The sequence below is a fragment of the Cygnus atratus genome, chromosome 3 (assembly GCF_013377495.2).
Source record: "Cygnus atratus isolate AKBS03 ecotype Queensland, Australia chromosome 3, CAtr_DNAZoo_HiC_assembly, whole genome shotgun sequence".
In the NCBI taxonomy this organism is placed as follows: domain Eukaryota; kingdom Metazoa; phylum Chordata; class Aves; order Anseriformes; family Anatidae; genus Cygnus; species Cygnus atratus.
In genome coordinates this window covers 10,094,902-10,114,383 of record NC_066364.1, presented here as the reverse complement: position 1 = coordinate 10,114,383, position 19,482 = coordinate 10,094,902, and the positions used below count along the sequence as shown (strand labels likewise).

The 19,482-nt window shown below is 42.2% G+C and overlaps 1 protein-coding gene across 3 annotated transcripts in view; it reads right to left on the bottom strand.

Moving 5' to 3' along the window:
* Positions 1–450: 450 nt before the first annotated feature.
* Positions 451–19,482, bottom strand: part of HS1BP3 (HCLS1 binding protein 3) — a 55,794-nt gene continuing 36,762 nt past the window's right edge. For 2 of the 3 annotated variants that reach the window (XM_035560163.2, XM_035560161.2), the window contains 3 exons: positions 18,743–18,894; positions 18,135–18,270; positions 5,209–6,960 (listed from right to left, as the gene is read on the bottom strand). In XM_035560163.2, coding sequence (XP_035416056.1) covers positions 6,732–6,960; positions 18,135–18,270; positions 18,743–18,894 — 517 coding nt within the window. In that variant the 3' untranslated portion in view covers positions 5,209–6,731. Of the gene's footprint in view, positions 778–5,208; positions 6,961–18,134; positions 18,271–18,742; positions 18,895–19,482 lie in introns of those variants that run through there. The other variant, XM_035560162.2, reaches the window with a different exon arrangement.

Genomic DNA, 19,482 nt, shown 5'->3' with positions numbered 1-19,482 from the left:
ACACAAGATTAAATATGCAAGCTACTAAAGGTCAAGACACAGGAAGACATAAGCAGGAAAATAAATCATAGTAGCCTGCAGATTTGATTGCATAAGGGGGGAAAGCACTGGGTACTTATGATTCTCAGCATTCAAGGTAAATAAATGATAATTTTCATTCACAAGAAAAGCTTGTTAACATACCCAGACATTATTAAGCTGAACCATTTCTATAAGCTCCTCTGAGGTGAAATCAGTGGCCTTAAACTATTATTACAAACAAAATAGTCTGAGAAGTTTGTGATCATTAGCACAAATCCCTTGGACAAACTAAAAAAGCACAGAGAAACTAGCAGAGAAATAAGGAAAGGTTTCAGTAAATACCCGAGGAACTTAGTAATTTTATTTTGTTTGCTTTTATGTTCATTTGAAAAACCATGGGGCTCGTCTCACCAAAGGACTATAAAACAAATTGTTCATTTCAGCTTTACAGCCCTGGTCCTTCAAGGGAAGTGAAAGCTCTGCAGCAGTGTGTGTAAATCAAGCGGATGCCTTCTTCCATCCTGTTCCTGTTTCTCCCATTCTCAGTGGTGCTCTGCAAACCGATCGAGCTTGAACGGTGGTGTCACATCCCATCCCTCTAGGTCTTCTCCAGAGCATCAGCATCACCAGCCTTCTGACGATCTGCGTGGGATTCTGACAGTCAGGATTGACTGCGTCTGACTCTCCTGGCAGACACAGGAAGCAACCCTTCGGTGACATAAACGGCGCGGAACCATTGCCCCTGGCAGAGAATGGCTGAATCACATTAGGGGAGTAATGAGTTTAAGAAGAAACTGACTAAAATTATTATTCTTTTTTAACCAAAAAAACACACAACCCCACAAACAACAAAACACACACACACAAAAATAGAATAAAATAAAAAAATGATGGTTTTCATAAATCATCCTGATTTGGCTGGGTGAGTGAAACTCCTACATTAAGATGGCACAATGACCACATTTCCCCATGGATTTCACAGTTTCAAACCTCTATATTTAATACTATGATTCCTAGGAACTGGAAAAACAATACACTTGAGGGTAACAAACCATGGTGGCTTTTAATGCAGCAGGGGTCAGTGGGTTATGTTTGTGTTTTGTGTTTGGTCAAACTCTGAGGCTCCTGAGCAGCTCACTGAAAAAGGGCATAATGTAACATGGATGGTCTATTTAGGGGTTATTCCACTGAACTTTGCTGGGGTTTTAGTGATGTTTTTTGTTGCTTAGTCAACCTTGAGGAATCTTTTACATTTGACTTCCTAGGCAAATGACGATATCTACTAAGCTTGCCTTTAAAGCTGGGATCTGGAGGAGCATTCAGGGATGTTTGAAATCTTCCTCTGATATCAATGAGACTTCAACTGCTTACCACCAATAGTAAATGCACGCACCGAACGTGGCTTTCAAAAAAGTCACCCCAAGATTTCCACTGGCTTCAGGGATTCCCATGCACCAGTACAAGCTGGGGGCTGACCTGCTGGAGAGCAGCTCTGCGGAGGACTTGGGGGTCCTGGTGGACAACAAGTTGACCATGAGCCAGAATTGTGCCCTTGTGGCCAAGAAGGCCAACGGTACCCTGGGGTGCATTCGGAAGACTGTTGCCTGCAGGCTGAGGGAGGTGATTTTGCCCCTCTGCTCAGCCCTGGTGAGGCCTCATGTGGAGTACTGTGTCCAGTTCTGGGCTCCCCAGTACAAGAGGGACATGGAACTACTGGAGCAAGTCTATCAGAGGTCTACAAAGATGATTAGGGGACCAGAGTATCTCTTATGAGAAAAGGCTGAGAGAGCCTCACTCTGTATGAGTTTTGGATTAGCCCAGTATGGTATTCTTCACAACAGCAAAAGCAGATGACTATTTATGAAAATATTTGTTTGTTCAATATTCTCCGTGCTTCCAGCAACTTGTAGCTCAAGGTCTTCCCAAACTCTAAGAGGCATCTTTAATAATCCTTGATAGATTCCTCTTCCATGAGCCTATCCAGTATCTCCTTGACCCCGTATAAATTTTTAGCATCCATAACACTCTGGTATGAATAACACTTAGTTCCTAAGTATCTATGACTAATCAATCCTTTAAGCAGCTTCATTGACTTCTGAACTCCCACAGCAGTACTTAATTTGACTATTAATTTAATTTACCATCACCACCTTTCACTGCTGGTATTTTTACTCAAAGCAGCGTACCCTACAGATGGTTGTCAAGAAATACAAGGCACGTGATTTCCCTTCATCTGAATTCCTCATTAGGTTCAATTTATTTCACAGGAGTAGTATGCAGAAGGGTAAAAAGGAAGATCAGAAATATGGTGAGGGCTAAACAGCTGGATCAGAGGGGATTAAAGATGAATCAAGGAACTGGTACAATACAGAAAGCAACTGACTGACTACATCGAGTCCAGTTTTTAAAGTTACGATGTAAAGTGAGATTATAGATAAAACCTCACAGTAAAAACCATCCCTCTTCATGACTTAAAGGTTTAAAAGGTCACAAATAAGATAGGAAACGTGGTTGATGAGCATGTACACACACGCACACATCCACAGAGATTCAAGAATCTTTGGTCATATTAGTGATGGTCGCATCTTTACATGAAGTATCAGTGCTCTTTTGTACTCTATATTAAATCCAATGACCACAGGGACTGGTCATTTAGAGTCTCTTTTCATTAGCTGTGGCCTAAGTGTCCCATGAGCGTGCTGGGATTTCAGGACCTTAAATCACAGGCTGACTTGCATATTTCATTGTAGCAAGCTCAGCAAAGATGCAGAAGTATCAGTTTCAATTAATACATTTTTTTTAGACCCAGCCCAAATTGCCCCTGACTAAACTAGACCTTAAGTGCTACGTGCAAATTAGCTTTACTAAAAATTTAGCACAGAACTGATCTAAACAGATGATCCACAGTTTGTCTGTGAAATACCCAAATTGGTGAAATCAGCATTTTAACTGTGACCTAAATAATGAAGTACATAGTGTTATATGTTAATTAGTGCTGTACCACACAAGCAGAAGAAGGTTATGCAAAACAAGACGCAGCTTTTAAAGCAGTAGAGATACCTATTACAAGTTCTAATCACTAAAGAAAACATCTTTTGTAAGGGTTTAATTTTAACTCTACTGCTTTTCAAATCTTCTGATGAGCTAGCTATTATTAATGTCGAAAGGTGATGCCTGTCAGCCAAGAACTACATTAGAGTCCATAATTGAATTTCAAGAGTTGTCAAGAGGAGGCTAATAAAATAGCTGCTACCAGGAGTGATGTATGGGGAAAAAAAAAAAAAAAAAAAAGCTCTGGTCTGGCAGGATGCAAAGTATGTTGTGTGGTTTCCTGATGTCATTTCAAATAATATGTTCAATTTTTCTGGGCTGCATTTGCCTGACATTCTTCTCTTGTATAATAATGATTCATTATATATAATTTATTCAAGGACTGTAACTCACCTCTAAGTGCCTATAAATATTACCGGAGCTAGACATTTGCATTGTAAAACAAATGTGTAACACTGGGATTTATGAAGGATCCTTTTACGTTAGTGCCTTGACAGAAAAGATAGATTTTTCTGAAGTAAAACAGACCTTTAAATAATCTTAAAAATCTACCACAGGAAACAATTAACAGCTCTTCCTCCCCCGTGTTGTCTAGGTATTTTGACAATTTTGGGGGAAGGCTGAGGGCAAAGTATTCCTTGGCCATTTTAAAGGGATATAGCTACGGTGCTGTTACATCAGTATTACTGGGAATGTTCCCATGGTTTAATGGTAATATATAACATCCACCCTCCCACTGCTTTGCAAAAGTATGAGCTGTTTCTCAGCAGAGCTCTTAGAGGTGGTGGAAGGCAGACAGACACCATTGCTATGAGGAAAGGTTAAAGGAAAACATAGTCCCATGTGGAACAAAGGCTACACATAATGTCGCCGCACCAAATGGTGCTAATAAAAGGGTGTGGGACGCTGGCATTCTTTATTCCTCCTGGTAAATTGGTATGTGAATATGCAGCAGTTCTAAAAAGGGGAGAAATCCAATGTGAGATGACAGCATTCAGCTAGCACACACCAAGTCGTGAGAAGCTGGTGCTGTAGTGACATCCTGACCTGTCTTGCTGCCTCCCTCAGAGGGCAGAGTTCTCAATCTAGAAACAAGGCTGAAAGGCATATAATTTGTTCTCTTTCTGTGCTGATGAGAGTTAGAAGTCACAAGCTTAAGTAGCAGTAAGGAACAGTTATGTCAGACAGTAAGAAAACCTTTCACTCCCATGGTGTGACATCTCCAGCGCTGCTGTCCAGACAAACTATTAAAAGCAGGTTAGAAAAATGCCTGTGAGAGCTAAAACTCAAGCATAATTACTGCCGCTGCAAGAATAATATGGTGCCCATGCTCAGGTATCTCTCCATCCTGACTGTGCTCAGCCACCATGTCCTGCTCTGGCATCTGCCAGCTCTTGCACCAAGAACACCTTGTCCTGGACAGCAAGAACGGCCAGCAGCAGGACACAGGCCAGATGCTCCTGCTTAGGGCAGGGAGGTGGACAAAATGGTCTTCACAGGCCCCTGCCAGCTCTGTTCCTCTATTATTTTGCTAATTTACTTCAAGAAATCTTAAGAATTTTCCAGTGTTGTGTGCTAAAGGTAACGATCTTCACTCAGTCTGCTGGTCGTTAAATCCATGACCCTTAATGTGGTAGTTTTAGTGGTGTTCAGGCCATGTGCCAGGCTGTAGGCCAAAACCACAGAAATACAAGCAGCTGTCTGAGCAGTGCTGCATGCAGTAGAGATCAAGATTCCACAGCCCTCGGTTAAATATACAATATATAGTTCACGAATATAAGTTCATGACATCAGGTAGTGCAACAGGAAGGCTGTCCCCTGCTCAGCTCTCATCTGCTGTTCTCTGCAAGGTCTCTGGGAAGTCATTTATTTTTTCCTCAGTGCCTTCTGCAGGATGGGATAAACAAGCTTCCTAATTGCACCAGGACACTGAGAACAGACGGAATCGGGTACTTCCTTTGCCCATATATAGTTTTACCTTTAGCTGCTCTCAAAGGAAATATGAGCGCAGCTACATTCATGGTTTCTTACTCATTAATGTGGGGTTTTAGCTGAGCTTGCACTTTAACAACATGGAATCCATCCTTTAACTCCCATCTGCTGCTATTGCACAACCTAGAGAACAACAATAACACCTGCAGGTTGGCAAATATTTTTATTGTTCTGAAACATATTTTACATAGAGAGCCAATGACTGTATTTTACTTATCCCACCAAACCAAAATACCATTATCATATTTTCCATTGGCTTAAAAAGAAATACTAATAGAGATAATTTCATTAATAAAATATATAAGGCTTTCTATTCATATTGTTCTATATTAGAAAGGCAAATTTGAGGGTAGTGATATGGCTTAAATATATTAGTATTTTCCCTCTAGGGAGCTTGTCTTCACATTTGGATATAACACACACATATATATGAGCACAGGAATCTCTTTCCACATGACAGGAGATATTAACCTGCATTAGATGTAAATTCAGCGTGTTTAACCAGAGTGCCTGAGTCGGGGAAGAAGGGAGGGTAGTCTGGGATGCCTGTTCGCTGTTCTTATTTTTCCTGCATATTAAATTTTCTCTAGTACATTTTCTTCCTATGTTTTTCCTTTCAATAATCCCAAGTTCGTCCTCCCTTGTTATATGGCTTACTATAGACCATTGTTTATGTAAAAGCTCGTTTTAATGTAGTGGGATTAATTGCCATGGATCCCTCTGTAATTTATGGAAGAAGGGAAGGAAAAGAGAGAGACTGACTCCAGAGAGCAACTAAGAGTTCATCCATTAGGACACCTGCACTGATTCAACTTCTGCAGAAATCTTTTTCTCTCCACTAACTGCAGCAGAAGTCTAGGAAGACTTGCCTGGAAAAAAATAGCCCTTTTGTATCTTGTATATGTTCACAAGAGTCCTACAGCATCCAAACCTCCTACACACTGAAACTTCTGCGTATGTCTGGAGCTGCACCCTGAGCCATCTTCAGTCATTTGCTATCTCCCCCAGGGGCCAGAGACACACAGTGTCTAGTGTTTGCAGTCCTACAAGTTCTCCTACAAGTCGACATTTCTGCAACAAAGCCAGCAAAACAGTCAGGCTTAGCTGTGATTTCGGTATTTCTCAGAACTACAGAAGAACTGTTACCTATACTTAACAGTCACTGTTTATAAATTACTGCAATAACAGACAGGGAGGGAAAAGGCTGCTATAAAAATGCACAGAACAAAATGAAAATTACCTTTCCAGTAGGCTGAAAATGCATTGTTTAAAATGACAGGAAAAGCATCCTGTCCTGTTTCAGACCATTTGTTGGACGCTATTCATACCTGCCATGTGTGCAACACTCTTGTCATTTACAGTCAGGTCAAAACTGGCCAAAACTTCACTATTCTGATACTAAAATAGTCGTAGACATAATCTGTAGTGCTATGTCTTTTTCCATATTCCTGTAAAGCCCTGAAAAGATAAGGCAACTATGTACTATAACTATACTGTTTTGAAAACATCATACTGAACCTGTGCTAGTCAAACAAGCTGCCCTCTATATCATGGTATACAAATGAGCACCATGACAGTAAAGAGATCTGGCCAATTCTTGCTATTGTCACGAGCTCACAGGGAGTTTGAGCCAAGGAGGTGTGATTACATTTTAAAAATGCGTATTTTCAGAAAAGACTTGTATCTTGGTTGTCGACAGATTCATTTTCCTGGATATACCGGAGAATGTCCACTTCATTCATTGTTTGAATTTTGTCTTCCTTTGGCTTTGCCAGCGGAGTTGTGTTAGTGTTCCTGGGCAAAACTGCTGGTTTCTGAGGCAACGGTGGTTTTGGTGGTACCTTAGGTTTTGGTTTGGAGGTTACTTTCAAAAGTTTTTCTAAATCATCTTCAACCCTGGAATGAAAAGAAAATATCATAAACTCCTCAGTGATACAGCTTGGGAATTTCTGAACTGCTTTTTGTTTTCTAAGAAAATGCCATTTTGCAAAATAAAACTTTCTGGAAGGAAAGGATCAACTTTGATGAAATTCTCTTGTCAAAAAAAATCAAGTGTTACCAAAATAAGAACTGTCTTTTTATGATTTTTCAATTCACCATGTAAGCCACTTTATTTTACAGCACATTTTCAAATGCCTAAATTAAAAACAATTTGCAGTTTTGAAAAAAAATGTGATTTTAGTTTAGGAAAAAATTGGTTTTGATTTGCAACGGGATGGTTTCCTTCTCCAACAGCTCAGACGTTTTCATGGGATGGCAAATCTTTTCACGTTCAGCTCTGTTTCCCCCTTACCTTCACTCCCCAAGGAAGACATGCTCAGTCATGACAAACTGGAAAACCTAATGACTTTAAAAACATTATATTCACATTTGCTTCCAAGAAACTGAGAGAGTTTTGCAATCTGTGAATCTATAAAACAATTCTTTTTTTTTGGTGATCATTTTTCACAATTTCCTAGCAAAATAAGCAAAACAGTTGGAACAGTTAAGAATGCTTTCTACCTGGGCTGTTTGACCTTATCAAAAGACACAACATGCTGTGCGTGCCCCATTCTGCTCCCATTGGAGCTACAAAGATTTTGAGAGAGCCTTTATAACAGATAGTCTTATGACTCCAAGAGGTCACTGCCTTTGGAAAGTGGCTATGTGAAGGAAAAAGAAAGTTGTGACACATCACATCGCTAAAAGACATAGCAGAAATGGCAGAGTAAAAATTAATGTAGACGGAGAAGTCTTTATAGGCCACAGTATTTTTTGCTCTGAATCAAAACAGCTTCTTCATCCTCTGAGCACGGTGGTCAAACAAAATACCATAAGGAGTAAACACAGCTGTTAATTTCCCAAGACTTCATTGATCAATCATCATTAAGTATTTGAAATCCAACCAGCAATGCATGCAGCTCATCAGCTCTGTAATGACCAGCTACAAAAGTGACCCCCTGATAAAATGCATACTTCACATACGCTTACAAAATACAAGACTTGCAAAAGGCTCCACCCCTAATTGCAGCATACAAAAAATCAAGAAAGGTTGAATGCAAGATGTACAAGCAAAAACTTTTACATGGGGGGCCAGGAACCAAAGATCAAGGTTCATAATTTGTGACTATCTCCTTTCCAGACCCAACTCTAGTGGGATACGCTTGCTCTTTGACCATGGTGTCTTAAGCAGTGAAAAGATTTGGCTATTTAATTGGTTACAAGCCCTGATATAAGAACTGTTTTTAACAAACTTCAGTATCACAGAATCAGCCCATTAAAATGCTGTAACACTGCCAGCAATAAAACTCCCTCTGCCTCAGCCGAAGGGTAGCCTGCCAGGGAAGCTACAAATGAACTATGAGATAAAATTAAGGTGCAGGAGTTATTGCAAAGGGACTGGAATTTTCTTCTGCACTCAAGTCCCCTTCAAGCAGTTTTACTTAGTTCACTCTTAGAGGACTTGTGAGGATGAGAAAGTTCGGTCAAGCGAATCTGAAACAAGAAGGGAGATGGCTGCACATGCGCAGCAGGAATGGCCTCAAGTTGTGCCAGGGGAGGTTTAGGTTGGAAATGAGGAGAAAATTCTTCTCTGAGAGAGTGGTCAGGCATTGAAACGGGTTGCCTAGGGAGGTGGTGGAGTCACCGTCCCTGGGGGTGTTCAAGGAAGGGTTGGACGTGGTGCTTAGGGACGTGGTTTAGTGGGTGACATTGGTGGTAGGGGGATGGTTGGACCAGATGATCTTGGAGGACTTTTCCAACCTTAAGGATTCTGTGATTCTATGATTCTCCTCTCCCCGTGTCTCTGCTAGAGCACTGCCTCAGGAGGTGGCACAGCCCTTCCAGCTGGGAAGATGGTTTGGATGTTCTCTGTCGGTCACAGCACCCATAACCATCTGGTGGCAAATGGAAAGCAGTAATGGAGATGTGACCATGCAACGGAGATCTCTGGGAGGATTCTCTGAAGGCCCTCTCATTTGAGACCCTGGTGACTGCAAGGGATTTGTTGGAGCAGTTCTCCTGCAGGTCCACTCACTGGAACAGGATGCCATACAGGGAGTGTAAGGAAGGTGCCTTTAGTGTGTGTTCCTGGAGCACGAAGGAGTCTCACCTCATTTCATGTCAGGCATCTTTTGGTCCTTCTACTCATTTGTCTTTTGTAATTCACATCTTCCTCACTGTCAGAAAGTAAGGATGTCTTGGATCCGGGACCATGGGGGACATGATCAACAGCAGAAGAATCAATATATCCAATCCACTTTATTACTCCAGCCCTAGAGAATAGTATTTGAATGCTAAAAGCACAGGTGCTTAAAGAGCTCCAGAATTCTCAGCAAAGAGTCTTGCTATTAAGAAAAACTGCATGACCTCAAGGGTTTCTTTTTTATGTTTGACCTTATTAAAAGCCGTGAAGAACTTAATGACTGCCTGGGCTGAGATGCACTACACTCACTGCGAACTGGCCACAACGTGAACAAGGAGAAGCCTGAATTTCCTGCCATATGGTCAGAATCCTTTAAGGCAATGCCATTCTTGAAGTCAGATCTTTTTGGAACTCTCAAAGGAAATCAAAAGATGGTCAGTTTAAATCAAGGCCAATCTTGTAAGATCAACTGCTTGAACACTAATGTGTCCATCTAGGAAATACCTAAACAAGCCAGCTGATGGACAGAGCAGGTATGCTGTCTCAAAGCTCTGCACCTTGAGCTCTACGTGGTGGCCTCTGTATTCCAGCACACAGCTCTTGCTGTTATCTCAAATTTCATCCCCCAGGTAATTCTGGAGATTATATTCTCTTTTAATTTGATAATAAGATTTATGATGTCTCTTGGTTTCCGTGATTCCCTGTGGGTGTCATATCCCACCTAACTTACAAAACACCTTGTCAGCGTATTGATTCCTTCTGAATTCCTCATCTACAGAGAAGAAATTAATTTCATTTAAGCCCAGGCATTTTTGTTTGCTGCAAACTGTGATATCCAAGAGATATCACACCTGTGATCACATTGCCAAGACATGTTCTTGTTCTCTTTGCTGTGTAATAAACAATACATGTTAGGGCTGGTATTTCTGAAGCTGATCTGATGCCTTCCTACTTGGCATAAACAAACACTGAATGAATCAGTGTCCATGTCATAAAGATTTGGTCATAAATAACAGAAACCATAATATCTCAATGAACAATGCGTATGTATACATACAGATCATGTAGAGCAAGCATGATTTTGAACTAGGTGCAGTGCTTGAGAAGGGCAGCTGATCTGCCAAGCAGGGCCAGTAGCAAACACAGCTCATTAACCTCATCAGACGTCACAGCTTCCTGAATTATCTACTCCTTTGTGGCTCTACATTCATTTCTCTGCTAACCACAGCAACAAAACCACAGTCATAAAATAACTCCAGAAGATGCAGCGCAGAAGTTGTTTTTATGCTGTTTTTGATGTTGTTGTTGGCAATGTGCTTTTAGGCCAACAATTCTGCAAGAGATCTGATTTTCCAAAGTGTGGAAACTGACCGTGTAAAGCTCCCTTTTTGTCCTGGATTTTTCAAAGACCTTGGTCAGAGAGAAGTCTTTTACAGAAGACACAGCAGATAACGTGGTCTTTGTCTCAAAACCTGCTTTTCATGCTGCAGTGTTAGGCAAACTGTTTGATCCACTGCTGTTTGATCATGTGAGACACAATTGGCTTTGGAAAACTAAAGAGGTAAAATGCACAATGCCTCAGGCCAAGATAGGAACAAGGACTTCTATTTCTTGAGAAGCAAATGAATTGTTACAGTGCATAACTACCACCATATTTAACTCCAGGCAAGGAGGTGGAAGAAGAAAAAAATCAAGTAACTATTCTGTTGTTCTTAACAAGGAGATTAAAGGAAGAACCTTCCCATTCCCCTCCCCCTTCTTGTTAAAGACAATCAGGCACAGAATCCATGTAATTAATCTTTCTCTAATTAGTCTTTTTTTTTTTTTTTTTTTTTGTAATGGAAAAACAACACCACATTGTTTAAAGTTCCTGCCGTATTGTGCTGATTCACAGACATCTAGTATTGGTGGAAAATCTCGTTGTTTTCAGAGAGAATGCAACCAAACCCCTTATTACAGAAAGGCTGTCACAAAGCCCTATGATATGACAGCTAGCATGTAGACTTCAAGAGGGTGAAAGATTTCTGACAGAGGCAAAGGCATGGCTGCCATCAGAACATCAGCATTTTAGATGTCACTTCTCTGACTTTTGTCCTGTCTACCTGGACAAAATTTTGGGGATGAGAACAAGAATGTGTGTATACAGCATCCAGCATGATGGGAGTAGTGACCTTCTCTGCCTGGGAATGCTCTAATGAGGAGAATCAGTAACAAAAGCAAGAGACAAAGGTTGCTCTAATTTGCTAAAGTATCCAAAAGCATCATACTTGAAGCCAGGTTATGCAAGTCACAGCAGTTCTTGCAGAACAGACTTCTGTCTTTCTGTACCTTATTATCATTCTTTATTTTGGCTGGTGTTAATTCGAAGTACACCAGCTACCTTAGTGAAGTGTTGGGTAGAGGTGTAACACCACATATGTGACTTGGGAAAAGACTTTGCTGGCCAGCACTTCTGGTATGGTCAACAGAGACAGCATGATGTCTACCAGAGCTGATGGAAGTTACAGAGGCTGTGTAGGAGGTATCTCCCCACCTGCTCCTGCTTTCCCCTGCAGTCCACTCCAGGTAAGTTCATGCCGGTTTAAACAGTGTCAGCAACTATGTCTGGACACTGGAACATGAGAGTCTGTACTGTTCAACTGTTAGAAGAACCCCTGACACTGTTTTTGTCTGGGTTAGATTACCCCTCATCCAAAAAGCTCCCAGGCACAACTCAGGAGCTGGCATGGGACAGGGACCGTTCCCAGCAGCAGCTGCACACAGTTCCAGAGCCAGTGAGTCTAATAACATGATGTAGCCTGATGGTGCTGCTTGGCCTAGGGCCAGAGAATGGGCTCATTAGTTCTCGTAAGTCCTACGCCTGTACGCCCACAAGAAGCTCTCTGAGGTAACAGCCTACTGGTTAGGTCACTCACCCAGGAAAGGAGACAATTCAGTTTTCACAATTTGAACCAGAGAGCTGGTTCATTTTTTCCCCATCCTGAAGAAGTTCGAACTTCTCTGTTGCTTCTCTAGAAAGTTCCCTTATCACCAGGCAATGGCATAATTGAGGCAGGGGAGAGCAGGCAATTTTTATCCCCCTGGCTGAAGATTGCTGTCGAAAATGCAAGTGCCCTGGAGCAAGATGTTTGAAATCTGGTGATTCTCAAGGCTAGCAAAAGGATCTAGAATAAGAGAGACTACAAATCTAGGTCACCCTTTATTCCATACAACCCATACATGTAACCAAGAGTGGAGCAAGAATTAATGTTTCCCACCTGGCAAAAGCTTTTCTGTTCCGTTAGCCATTTTACTTTGTACCTCTTCCACTGTTTGTAAGTAGCATCATTATACATCACAGGAAAAATGAAATCAACAAAATAAATGTTTGAAAACCATTGTGGAAAGTGCTTTTGGGTAGCAAAGAAAACCCATCAAAATTGGAGGGGAAAAAAAAAAAGAATATTATTTGCTTACTGAAAGCTACCACAGCCATATATCAAGGTTCCTTCCCCACTGTCAGCTCACAACAAGCCATGGAAACTGCCCTGGAGTGGTCAGGAAATTTCTGACTCACTTGTTGCAACATCCTCTACTACCTGTCCACCACCCAAACAACCCTCTGTCCAAAAGATCTAGATTTAAACCCTCTAGAGCTTCTCAAAGCTCTTCTCCTACCCTGCTCTCATATCATTTGGACAGGGAGAAATTATTTCTCATCATACGGTGATGGAGGTGGTGTCCCATATGACTTCTGGCTAGTCTTAAGGTCTAAGTGTTGCTCTTTGAATTCAGCTGCCACCAGTGGCCTGCTGAATGAAGAACATACACACTTTTTCCACTTCAAGGTTGGCAGCAGTTTCTTGGCAAACCTGAAGCTGACAAACCTGCTCAGGAGGCTATGCAGACTGAGCAGTGGTTAGAAATGGCCATTGTTAGGATGCGGTTTCATAAACAGCTTCATCCTCTAACAATACCATGCTCCTGAAAGGGTCATCACTTGTATCCCTGACGGCACAGCTCGTAGCTGAAAATACAGCACAGCCTGTAAATACAGACAAAATTCATCTTTAACAGGCACAGAAAGGATGAGGATGCTGTAGTACAAAAGTAAGAGCTGGACTGTTCCTTTCAACACCAGCAGCATAGGTCAGTGTAAGCCTAACTAAGAATATGCCAGGTCTACCACCACAGTGCAGCGGAACTGGGATCCTGCTGCTGACACTCTTCTCAGCACTGGAAAAAAAGACAAATCTTATGCTGACAGCTGCTTCCTTCTATCTCAACTCCCTATTCATTATCAAAGGTGAAGCTAATTAAATCTGCCCTAAAAAGCTGCTCAGACAACTGTGGTAATTATTTCAGGCTGGGATGTGTGGTAATTTATGTAATTCTGGCCACAGAGCTGCTGCAACATTCACAGGATCAATTCTAGCACTGGTTTTCCACAAAAACCTGCCTGATCCATCACACCAGGCAGGCATGATTTAGATTAATGAGGCAGAAGAGGTTGATTGCAGTGCTGCTGCATGAAAACTTAATTTGCACATCTGTGGCCACTGGGTAGACAGAGATGGGAAAATAAGATGGCATGAGAATCCATGATGTGAGAGTTTGCAGGATACTGATTTCGGCAGCAGTTGACTTCTATCACTAGATTAAATGGAAATCAGACCCGAGGAAGAGCTTTGAGAATGTTGGTAAAAGGTTGAATGTATCCAGAAGGAATCATTATGGTGTGACACGGCCAAGGAAATTGACAGGAGAAAACAGAAGCCTAGTCCTAAATCCCTTTCCAAGGGCAATCTAAGAAATGGTTGATCAGTTATTGTTTCATTTCACTGCAGTGGGCCACCTTGTGGAAGAGCTGAAAGCATCAGACCTGAACTTCCTGGAGGTGCCTGGGTTTCTTCGTATCCCTGTATGGAAGAGATGAGCCAAAAAGACTTGGTTACCTCTTCCTCTCTTTCACAAAGCACATCCTTTGAAGGAGGAGTGTGACATGCTCTTTTTTTTTTCCTGAAGGTAATAGATTGAGACTTGACCTTGCTGGTTCCTACCACAGCGATTTATCTTTTTTTCCAGAAGTTCTGGAGGGACATGTAAGTACAAGTACCTCACTAAGTAGTATGGCAGACCCAGGGGTAGGAAAGAGTGACTGCTTTGAGTGAGGTAGCTCACCTAGTTTCTCCATCACTATCACCTGATATTTGTCGGTAGGCCAAGAAGGAACTGCTAGAGGCTGGTCAATGGACAGGAAGAGAGAAGACATTTGAATGGATGTGGGCATTTTTGCCATAAAAAGAAACCTTTGATTAGATGTATGATGCGTTTGGTCTTTCTTAAAGTTCAACACTTGTTAAAATGCGTGTTTCTACTTAAAATACTAATTCTCATTTTATTTGAGCAGGTATCCAGAGAGACCATAGTCTTCCATTTGCAAGGAGAACATTTGTCATACTATTTTCTCCCTTGTGTTGTGACATGCAGAACCCATGCACGTTTTGCAGACTCATTTGTCTCCATAACAGTCTCTTCCTCGGGAGTTACAAGTCACTGTGCGGATTCACTGCTGTGCTGACAGTTCTGGGGGGCTACTACTTCTGCAACTGCTCAGCTACCATACAGGTCACAAAGGACTTGATTGCTCCCGTGCTATGATTAAAAAGGACTAGATTCCTCCCGTGTTCTGCTTTGAACATCAGTTTTTTCCCATCTCTGCTTTGCAAGGAGAAGGTTCTGCCATTCTCTGCCTCACACAGTGCTCTCCTATCTCAGCCTGTGGTTCACTGGAAAGTGCATTTTCCAGTATCATAGAATCGTAGAATCATTAAGGTTGGAAAAGACCTCCAAGATCACCTGGTTCAACCATCCCTCTACCACCAATGTCACCCACTAAACCATGTCTCTAAGCACCACGTCCAAACTTTCCTTGAACACCCCCAGGGACAGTGACTCCACCACCTCCCTGGGCAACCCGTCCCAATGCCTGACTGCTCTTCTCAGAAAGAGAACGTCTCCTCATTTCTGACCTAAACCTCCCCTGGCGCAACTTGAGGCCATTCCCTCTAGTCCTATCACTAGTTACCTGTGAGAAGAGGCCGACCCCCAGCTCCCCACACCTTCCTTTCAGGTAGCTGCAGAGAGCAATAAGGTCTCCCCTGAGCCTCCTCTTCTGCAGACTAAACAACCCCAGTTGCCTCAGCTGCTTCTCACAGGACTTATGCTCCAGGCCCTTCACCAGCTCACAGCTGCCCCTCTGGACATGCTCCAGGGCCTTGATGTCCTTCTTGTACTGAGGAGCCCAAAACTGAACACAGTACTTGAGGTACGGCCTCACCAGAGCAGAGTACAGGGGGACAATCACCTCCTTGGTCCTGCTGGCTACACTATTCCTGATACAAGCCAGGATGGCATTGGCCTTCTTGGCCACCTGGGCACAGTGCCGGCTCATGTTCAGCTGAGCATTGACCAGTAAGGCAAACACTTCTCAGATCTACCACATCCATATGATTAGACCATGTGGTACATAAAGATGTACTCTACATAAGTCAAGAGCAACCACATCTGCATTATTCAGCTAATTCATCTGTGCACAGTGAACATGTTTAAGGTTTCTGGACCTATCACAGACCTGTCGGTGCATAATAGCTCGGGCTGGTCTTAGGTCTGGACAATATGTCTCCGGACAAATTTTCTGTGTGGTATATATAACTGGTTATGTTCAGGAAACCAAGACCTTTGCTAGTTTACCTCGAGCAGCTTACCTGGCTCTAGCGCACTAAAGGAGTGGGTTGTCACAGCTCACACTTTGATCTGAGAGTTGGGGAGATTTCTTTAGTCGCCTTTCAGATGGGAGAGGGATTGTGACATCTGCAGGGCACAGGCAAAATTTACTCTTAGGCCTAAAGATCTGCTGAAGCCTCCATAGCAGCGAGAGAGCAGGGTTCTGCTCACTTTGAGCATCTCCTCTCACCACAAAGGGTCACTGCCTGCAAAAGACTGTGGCACTGCCCTGCAAGAACATTTAACACCAGTCTGGAGGGAAGGTAGAAGATGATTCAAATATTGCCTTTACATTTATGAGACTCGATAGTTCTGCTAAGGCTTCCAGCTGAACAGAAAACAAACTGCATTGTGTATAACCACTTGGGAAAGTTCAGCTGCAGTTATTTGAGGTGACTGTCATGAATACAGGTAAGGTTAAGTGTTCTACTAGGTTAAAACAGCACTCTCTCTCCTATTCCTCCCCTTCAACAGCCTTTCCTTTGCATCCAATCGTCTTGCTATTCAGTCCACCAGCTCTCTGTGATGTGCAGATAACTCTGTGAGCTAGGCTTATCAGAGGGATTTCAGAGGGTGTTAGGCACCTAAAGAGACCAACAGATCCTGACCTATTTGCCTGTGCCTCTGGCATAGCCAGGAGTTGCCCCTGGATTTCTGTAGTAACTTTCCCATGAGATCGCTGGCACAATTTTCTGCTTTGGTACGTGCATTCATTTCCAACTGGATCTTGACTTGCCAACTGCTGAAAGCATTGGGACAATTCAAGAATAAATTAAAACTAGTTGAATTTAAAAGAAATGGAATCTTTTCCCACTATGTCCATTACCATCTGTGTGTGCTGCTAACGTTGATGACTCCAAACTGATCTAAAAGTATAGTCTATTGGTCTCAGAGCAGACTTCAGAGACCTTTCTCCGCCACAGGGGAAGAGAAAACGTGTAATTCAAAGGACGTTAACATGACAGTTGGAGAAACTCTCCACTAGTGAATAATAATACAAGGACTGCATTAAAACAGGCACTTCTAGCCGTATGAACGATCTGAATCAAACAGTGCATTCTGAGATAGCTAGCAAAGGAGAAAGCAAACATGAAAATATTGCAAGCACATACATGTTTGCTCCCAGTGTACCACAGCACTAAATCAGGTCATGTCCTGCCCCATCAGCTTTTATAAACATCAGGTGGGCTGTCAGGATGTAACGTGAGGTGGCACCAGCCCAATTTAACCTCTGTTTAAATTAAGCCAGCTATTACTGCTGAGATACTTAGCACTTTTACATGGGGAAAAAGTAATAGCTGCAAAACTATCTGCTTCAGGAGAGGATGCCACACTCTGATTCTCTCCCTTGGGTTTAGTACCTGCTGTTGAAATCACACATCCTAACAGGAGTTAGCTGGCAAGCACTGGTGCTCGAAATAGGTTTGCCTCATCATTCAGATGCCAGTATGAGATCCAGAAGGTGTAAATTTGACTCTTTATTGTAGCAAAGATTCCCTGGTGATGCTGGTCTTCCCAAGCATTAGTGCCCTGCTTGGTGTCTTGAAGATTATCAGTGCAGGCCAACTAGCCTTGTGAGAGTGATGTCAGGAATAAAACATGACGTAGTGATATGTTTCACCACTACACTAACAAGGGGGCAGGTAAGTGTAAGAGCAAGTATGTTATTTCTTCCTGTAACTATGAGCTCCAGCCCTCTGGTCCACTAGATTAGAAATTAAATATAGTATGACACAGATTTTAAGGAGAGTCCTTTGCAGCTGTCATGTGCACAGGATTCCTCCTAGAAGTGGGCATGGAGGTCTGTGAGCCACCAGCAGAAAATCATTCCTCTTGGGGCAAGAGGGAAGAGCTACTAATTTCAAATCACTAAAGCAGAATTCCTCCTTGTTTCTGGGTGTCCCTGCCTCGGTTTCTCACTTTTCATACTGGAGGTCAGTTTTTACCCTCTACGAAAAGCAGAAATGTCATGTTAGAGAACAGAGACTAGATGGCATGCCTTGGGCCTTCAAGACCCTTCCTTTGGAGTCACAGAATAATACCTTGCACCCCACTTTTTTCAAAGGGTCTTCCTGATTTCCTTTATAATGTCTTTTGTTTCCAAGATTTGACCTCTTCTGAGGTCTAATTAACTCCCCCCTCAGGTGACCTGCATATTGCAGGACAGATTTGAGATGAGTACCTCAGCAGTTCCTCAGTGTCCTCCTCAGGACTTATGTTCAGCACATGCTCCCTATTCTCACAGGCAGCTGGCAGCAGTAGTGAGTCGCCCAATCTTACTACTCCACCAAGGTCTGGATCTTCAAATAATTTCAGATCTAGAAAGGGAAAACAGTAAAAGCTGTAGTTAAATCGTACAACACAAAACCATACCTAGGGAATCTGGATATGAGGCTGAAAAAAGATGAGGTAGACAATTCCTTTTACACAAGAGCTTCCAATCCACTAAGTACCAGGCAACACATCAGTAATAAGCTGTGCTCTCAGGACTTGGTATATATGCTTTTCTTCTTGCACCCAAAAATAGGTCACATTACTATTGGCAGTGCTATGAGTATGTGAGGGATAGCCAGCTCCCAACAACCCAAATACCCAAACCCAAAATGTCAATAGTCAACAGCTAGGGCGACTACAGGTCATATTTATTGTCTAAATGATTCTGCCCCAGATCAAGATGTCCCTTAACATTCCCATCTAACCTGTACACTCCGTATCACTATATTTTAAAAGCTCAATTATACATATGCTTTAGATAAAACAAACTGTGTATATACAAATATAGAGAATTACTCTCTTTCATCTTCTTCCTGGGACCAATTGATGAGAAATCTTTTTCTGGTCCAAACAGTCCTTCATCTGGATCTACTTCTTCTTCAAAAATGGTTAATTTATGCTTCTCTTCCTTGGCTGGAGGAGCAGATGCCTTCTTTGTTTTTTTAGTTCTAAAAACATAAGAGACAAGAAAATCAGCTGCAATTCTTCATTTAACAAGAAAGATTTATGTCTAAGAAAGTCCCATATGCTGAAAATAGATGGAGGCTGGGAAAGTATTAGAGAAAGGTACATACTCATCTGTTAGTCACTGGCAGAAAAAGGATATTGAGCTGGATGGATTGTTGGCCTGACGTACTCTAACTGTACTCATATTTTGTGCTCGTAAGTACTATCAAGGAAACCAACTGAAACTGGAAGATCAGGGCTAACTGACATACTGCGAAAACTGCCACCCAATCACATTTGTTTGAAGCAATTTTTCTCTTACCACACAAAAAGCATAAAATAAGAAAGACCAGCAGCTCCAGCAGTGCTGTTAAAGTCAGACAGAACAGGGATGGCTGGAGAAACAAAGTGCAGGTCGGACACTGCACTGATCCCTTTGGACAGGTTTTTAAAAGTCACTTTGGCTCCATTACTTAGCCAGTGATCACTGCTGTTTTCGACTGCTGCATACTCCTTTCATAATACTGTTAGTGACTTTATCAGAACGCCCTCATCCTCCTCAGAGGAGAGATGACAGAGGGTGCACATTA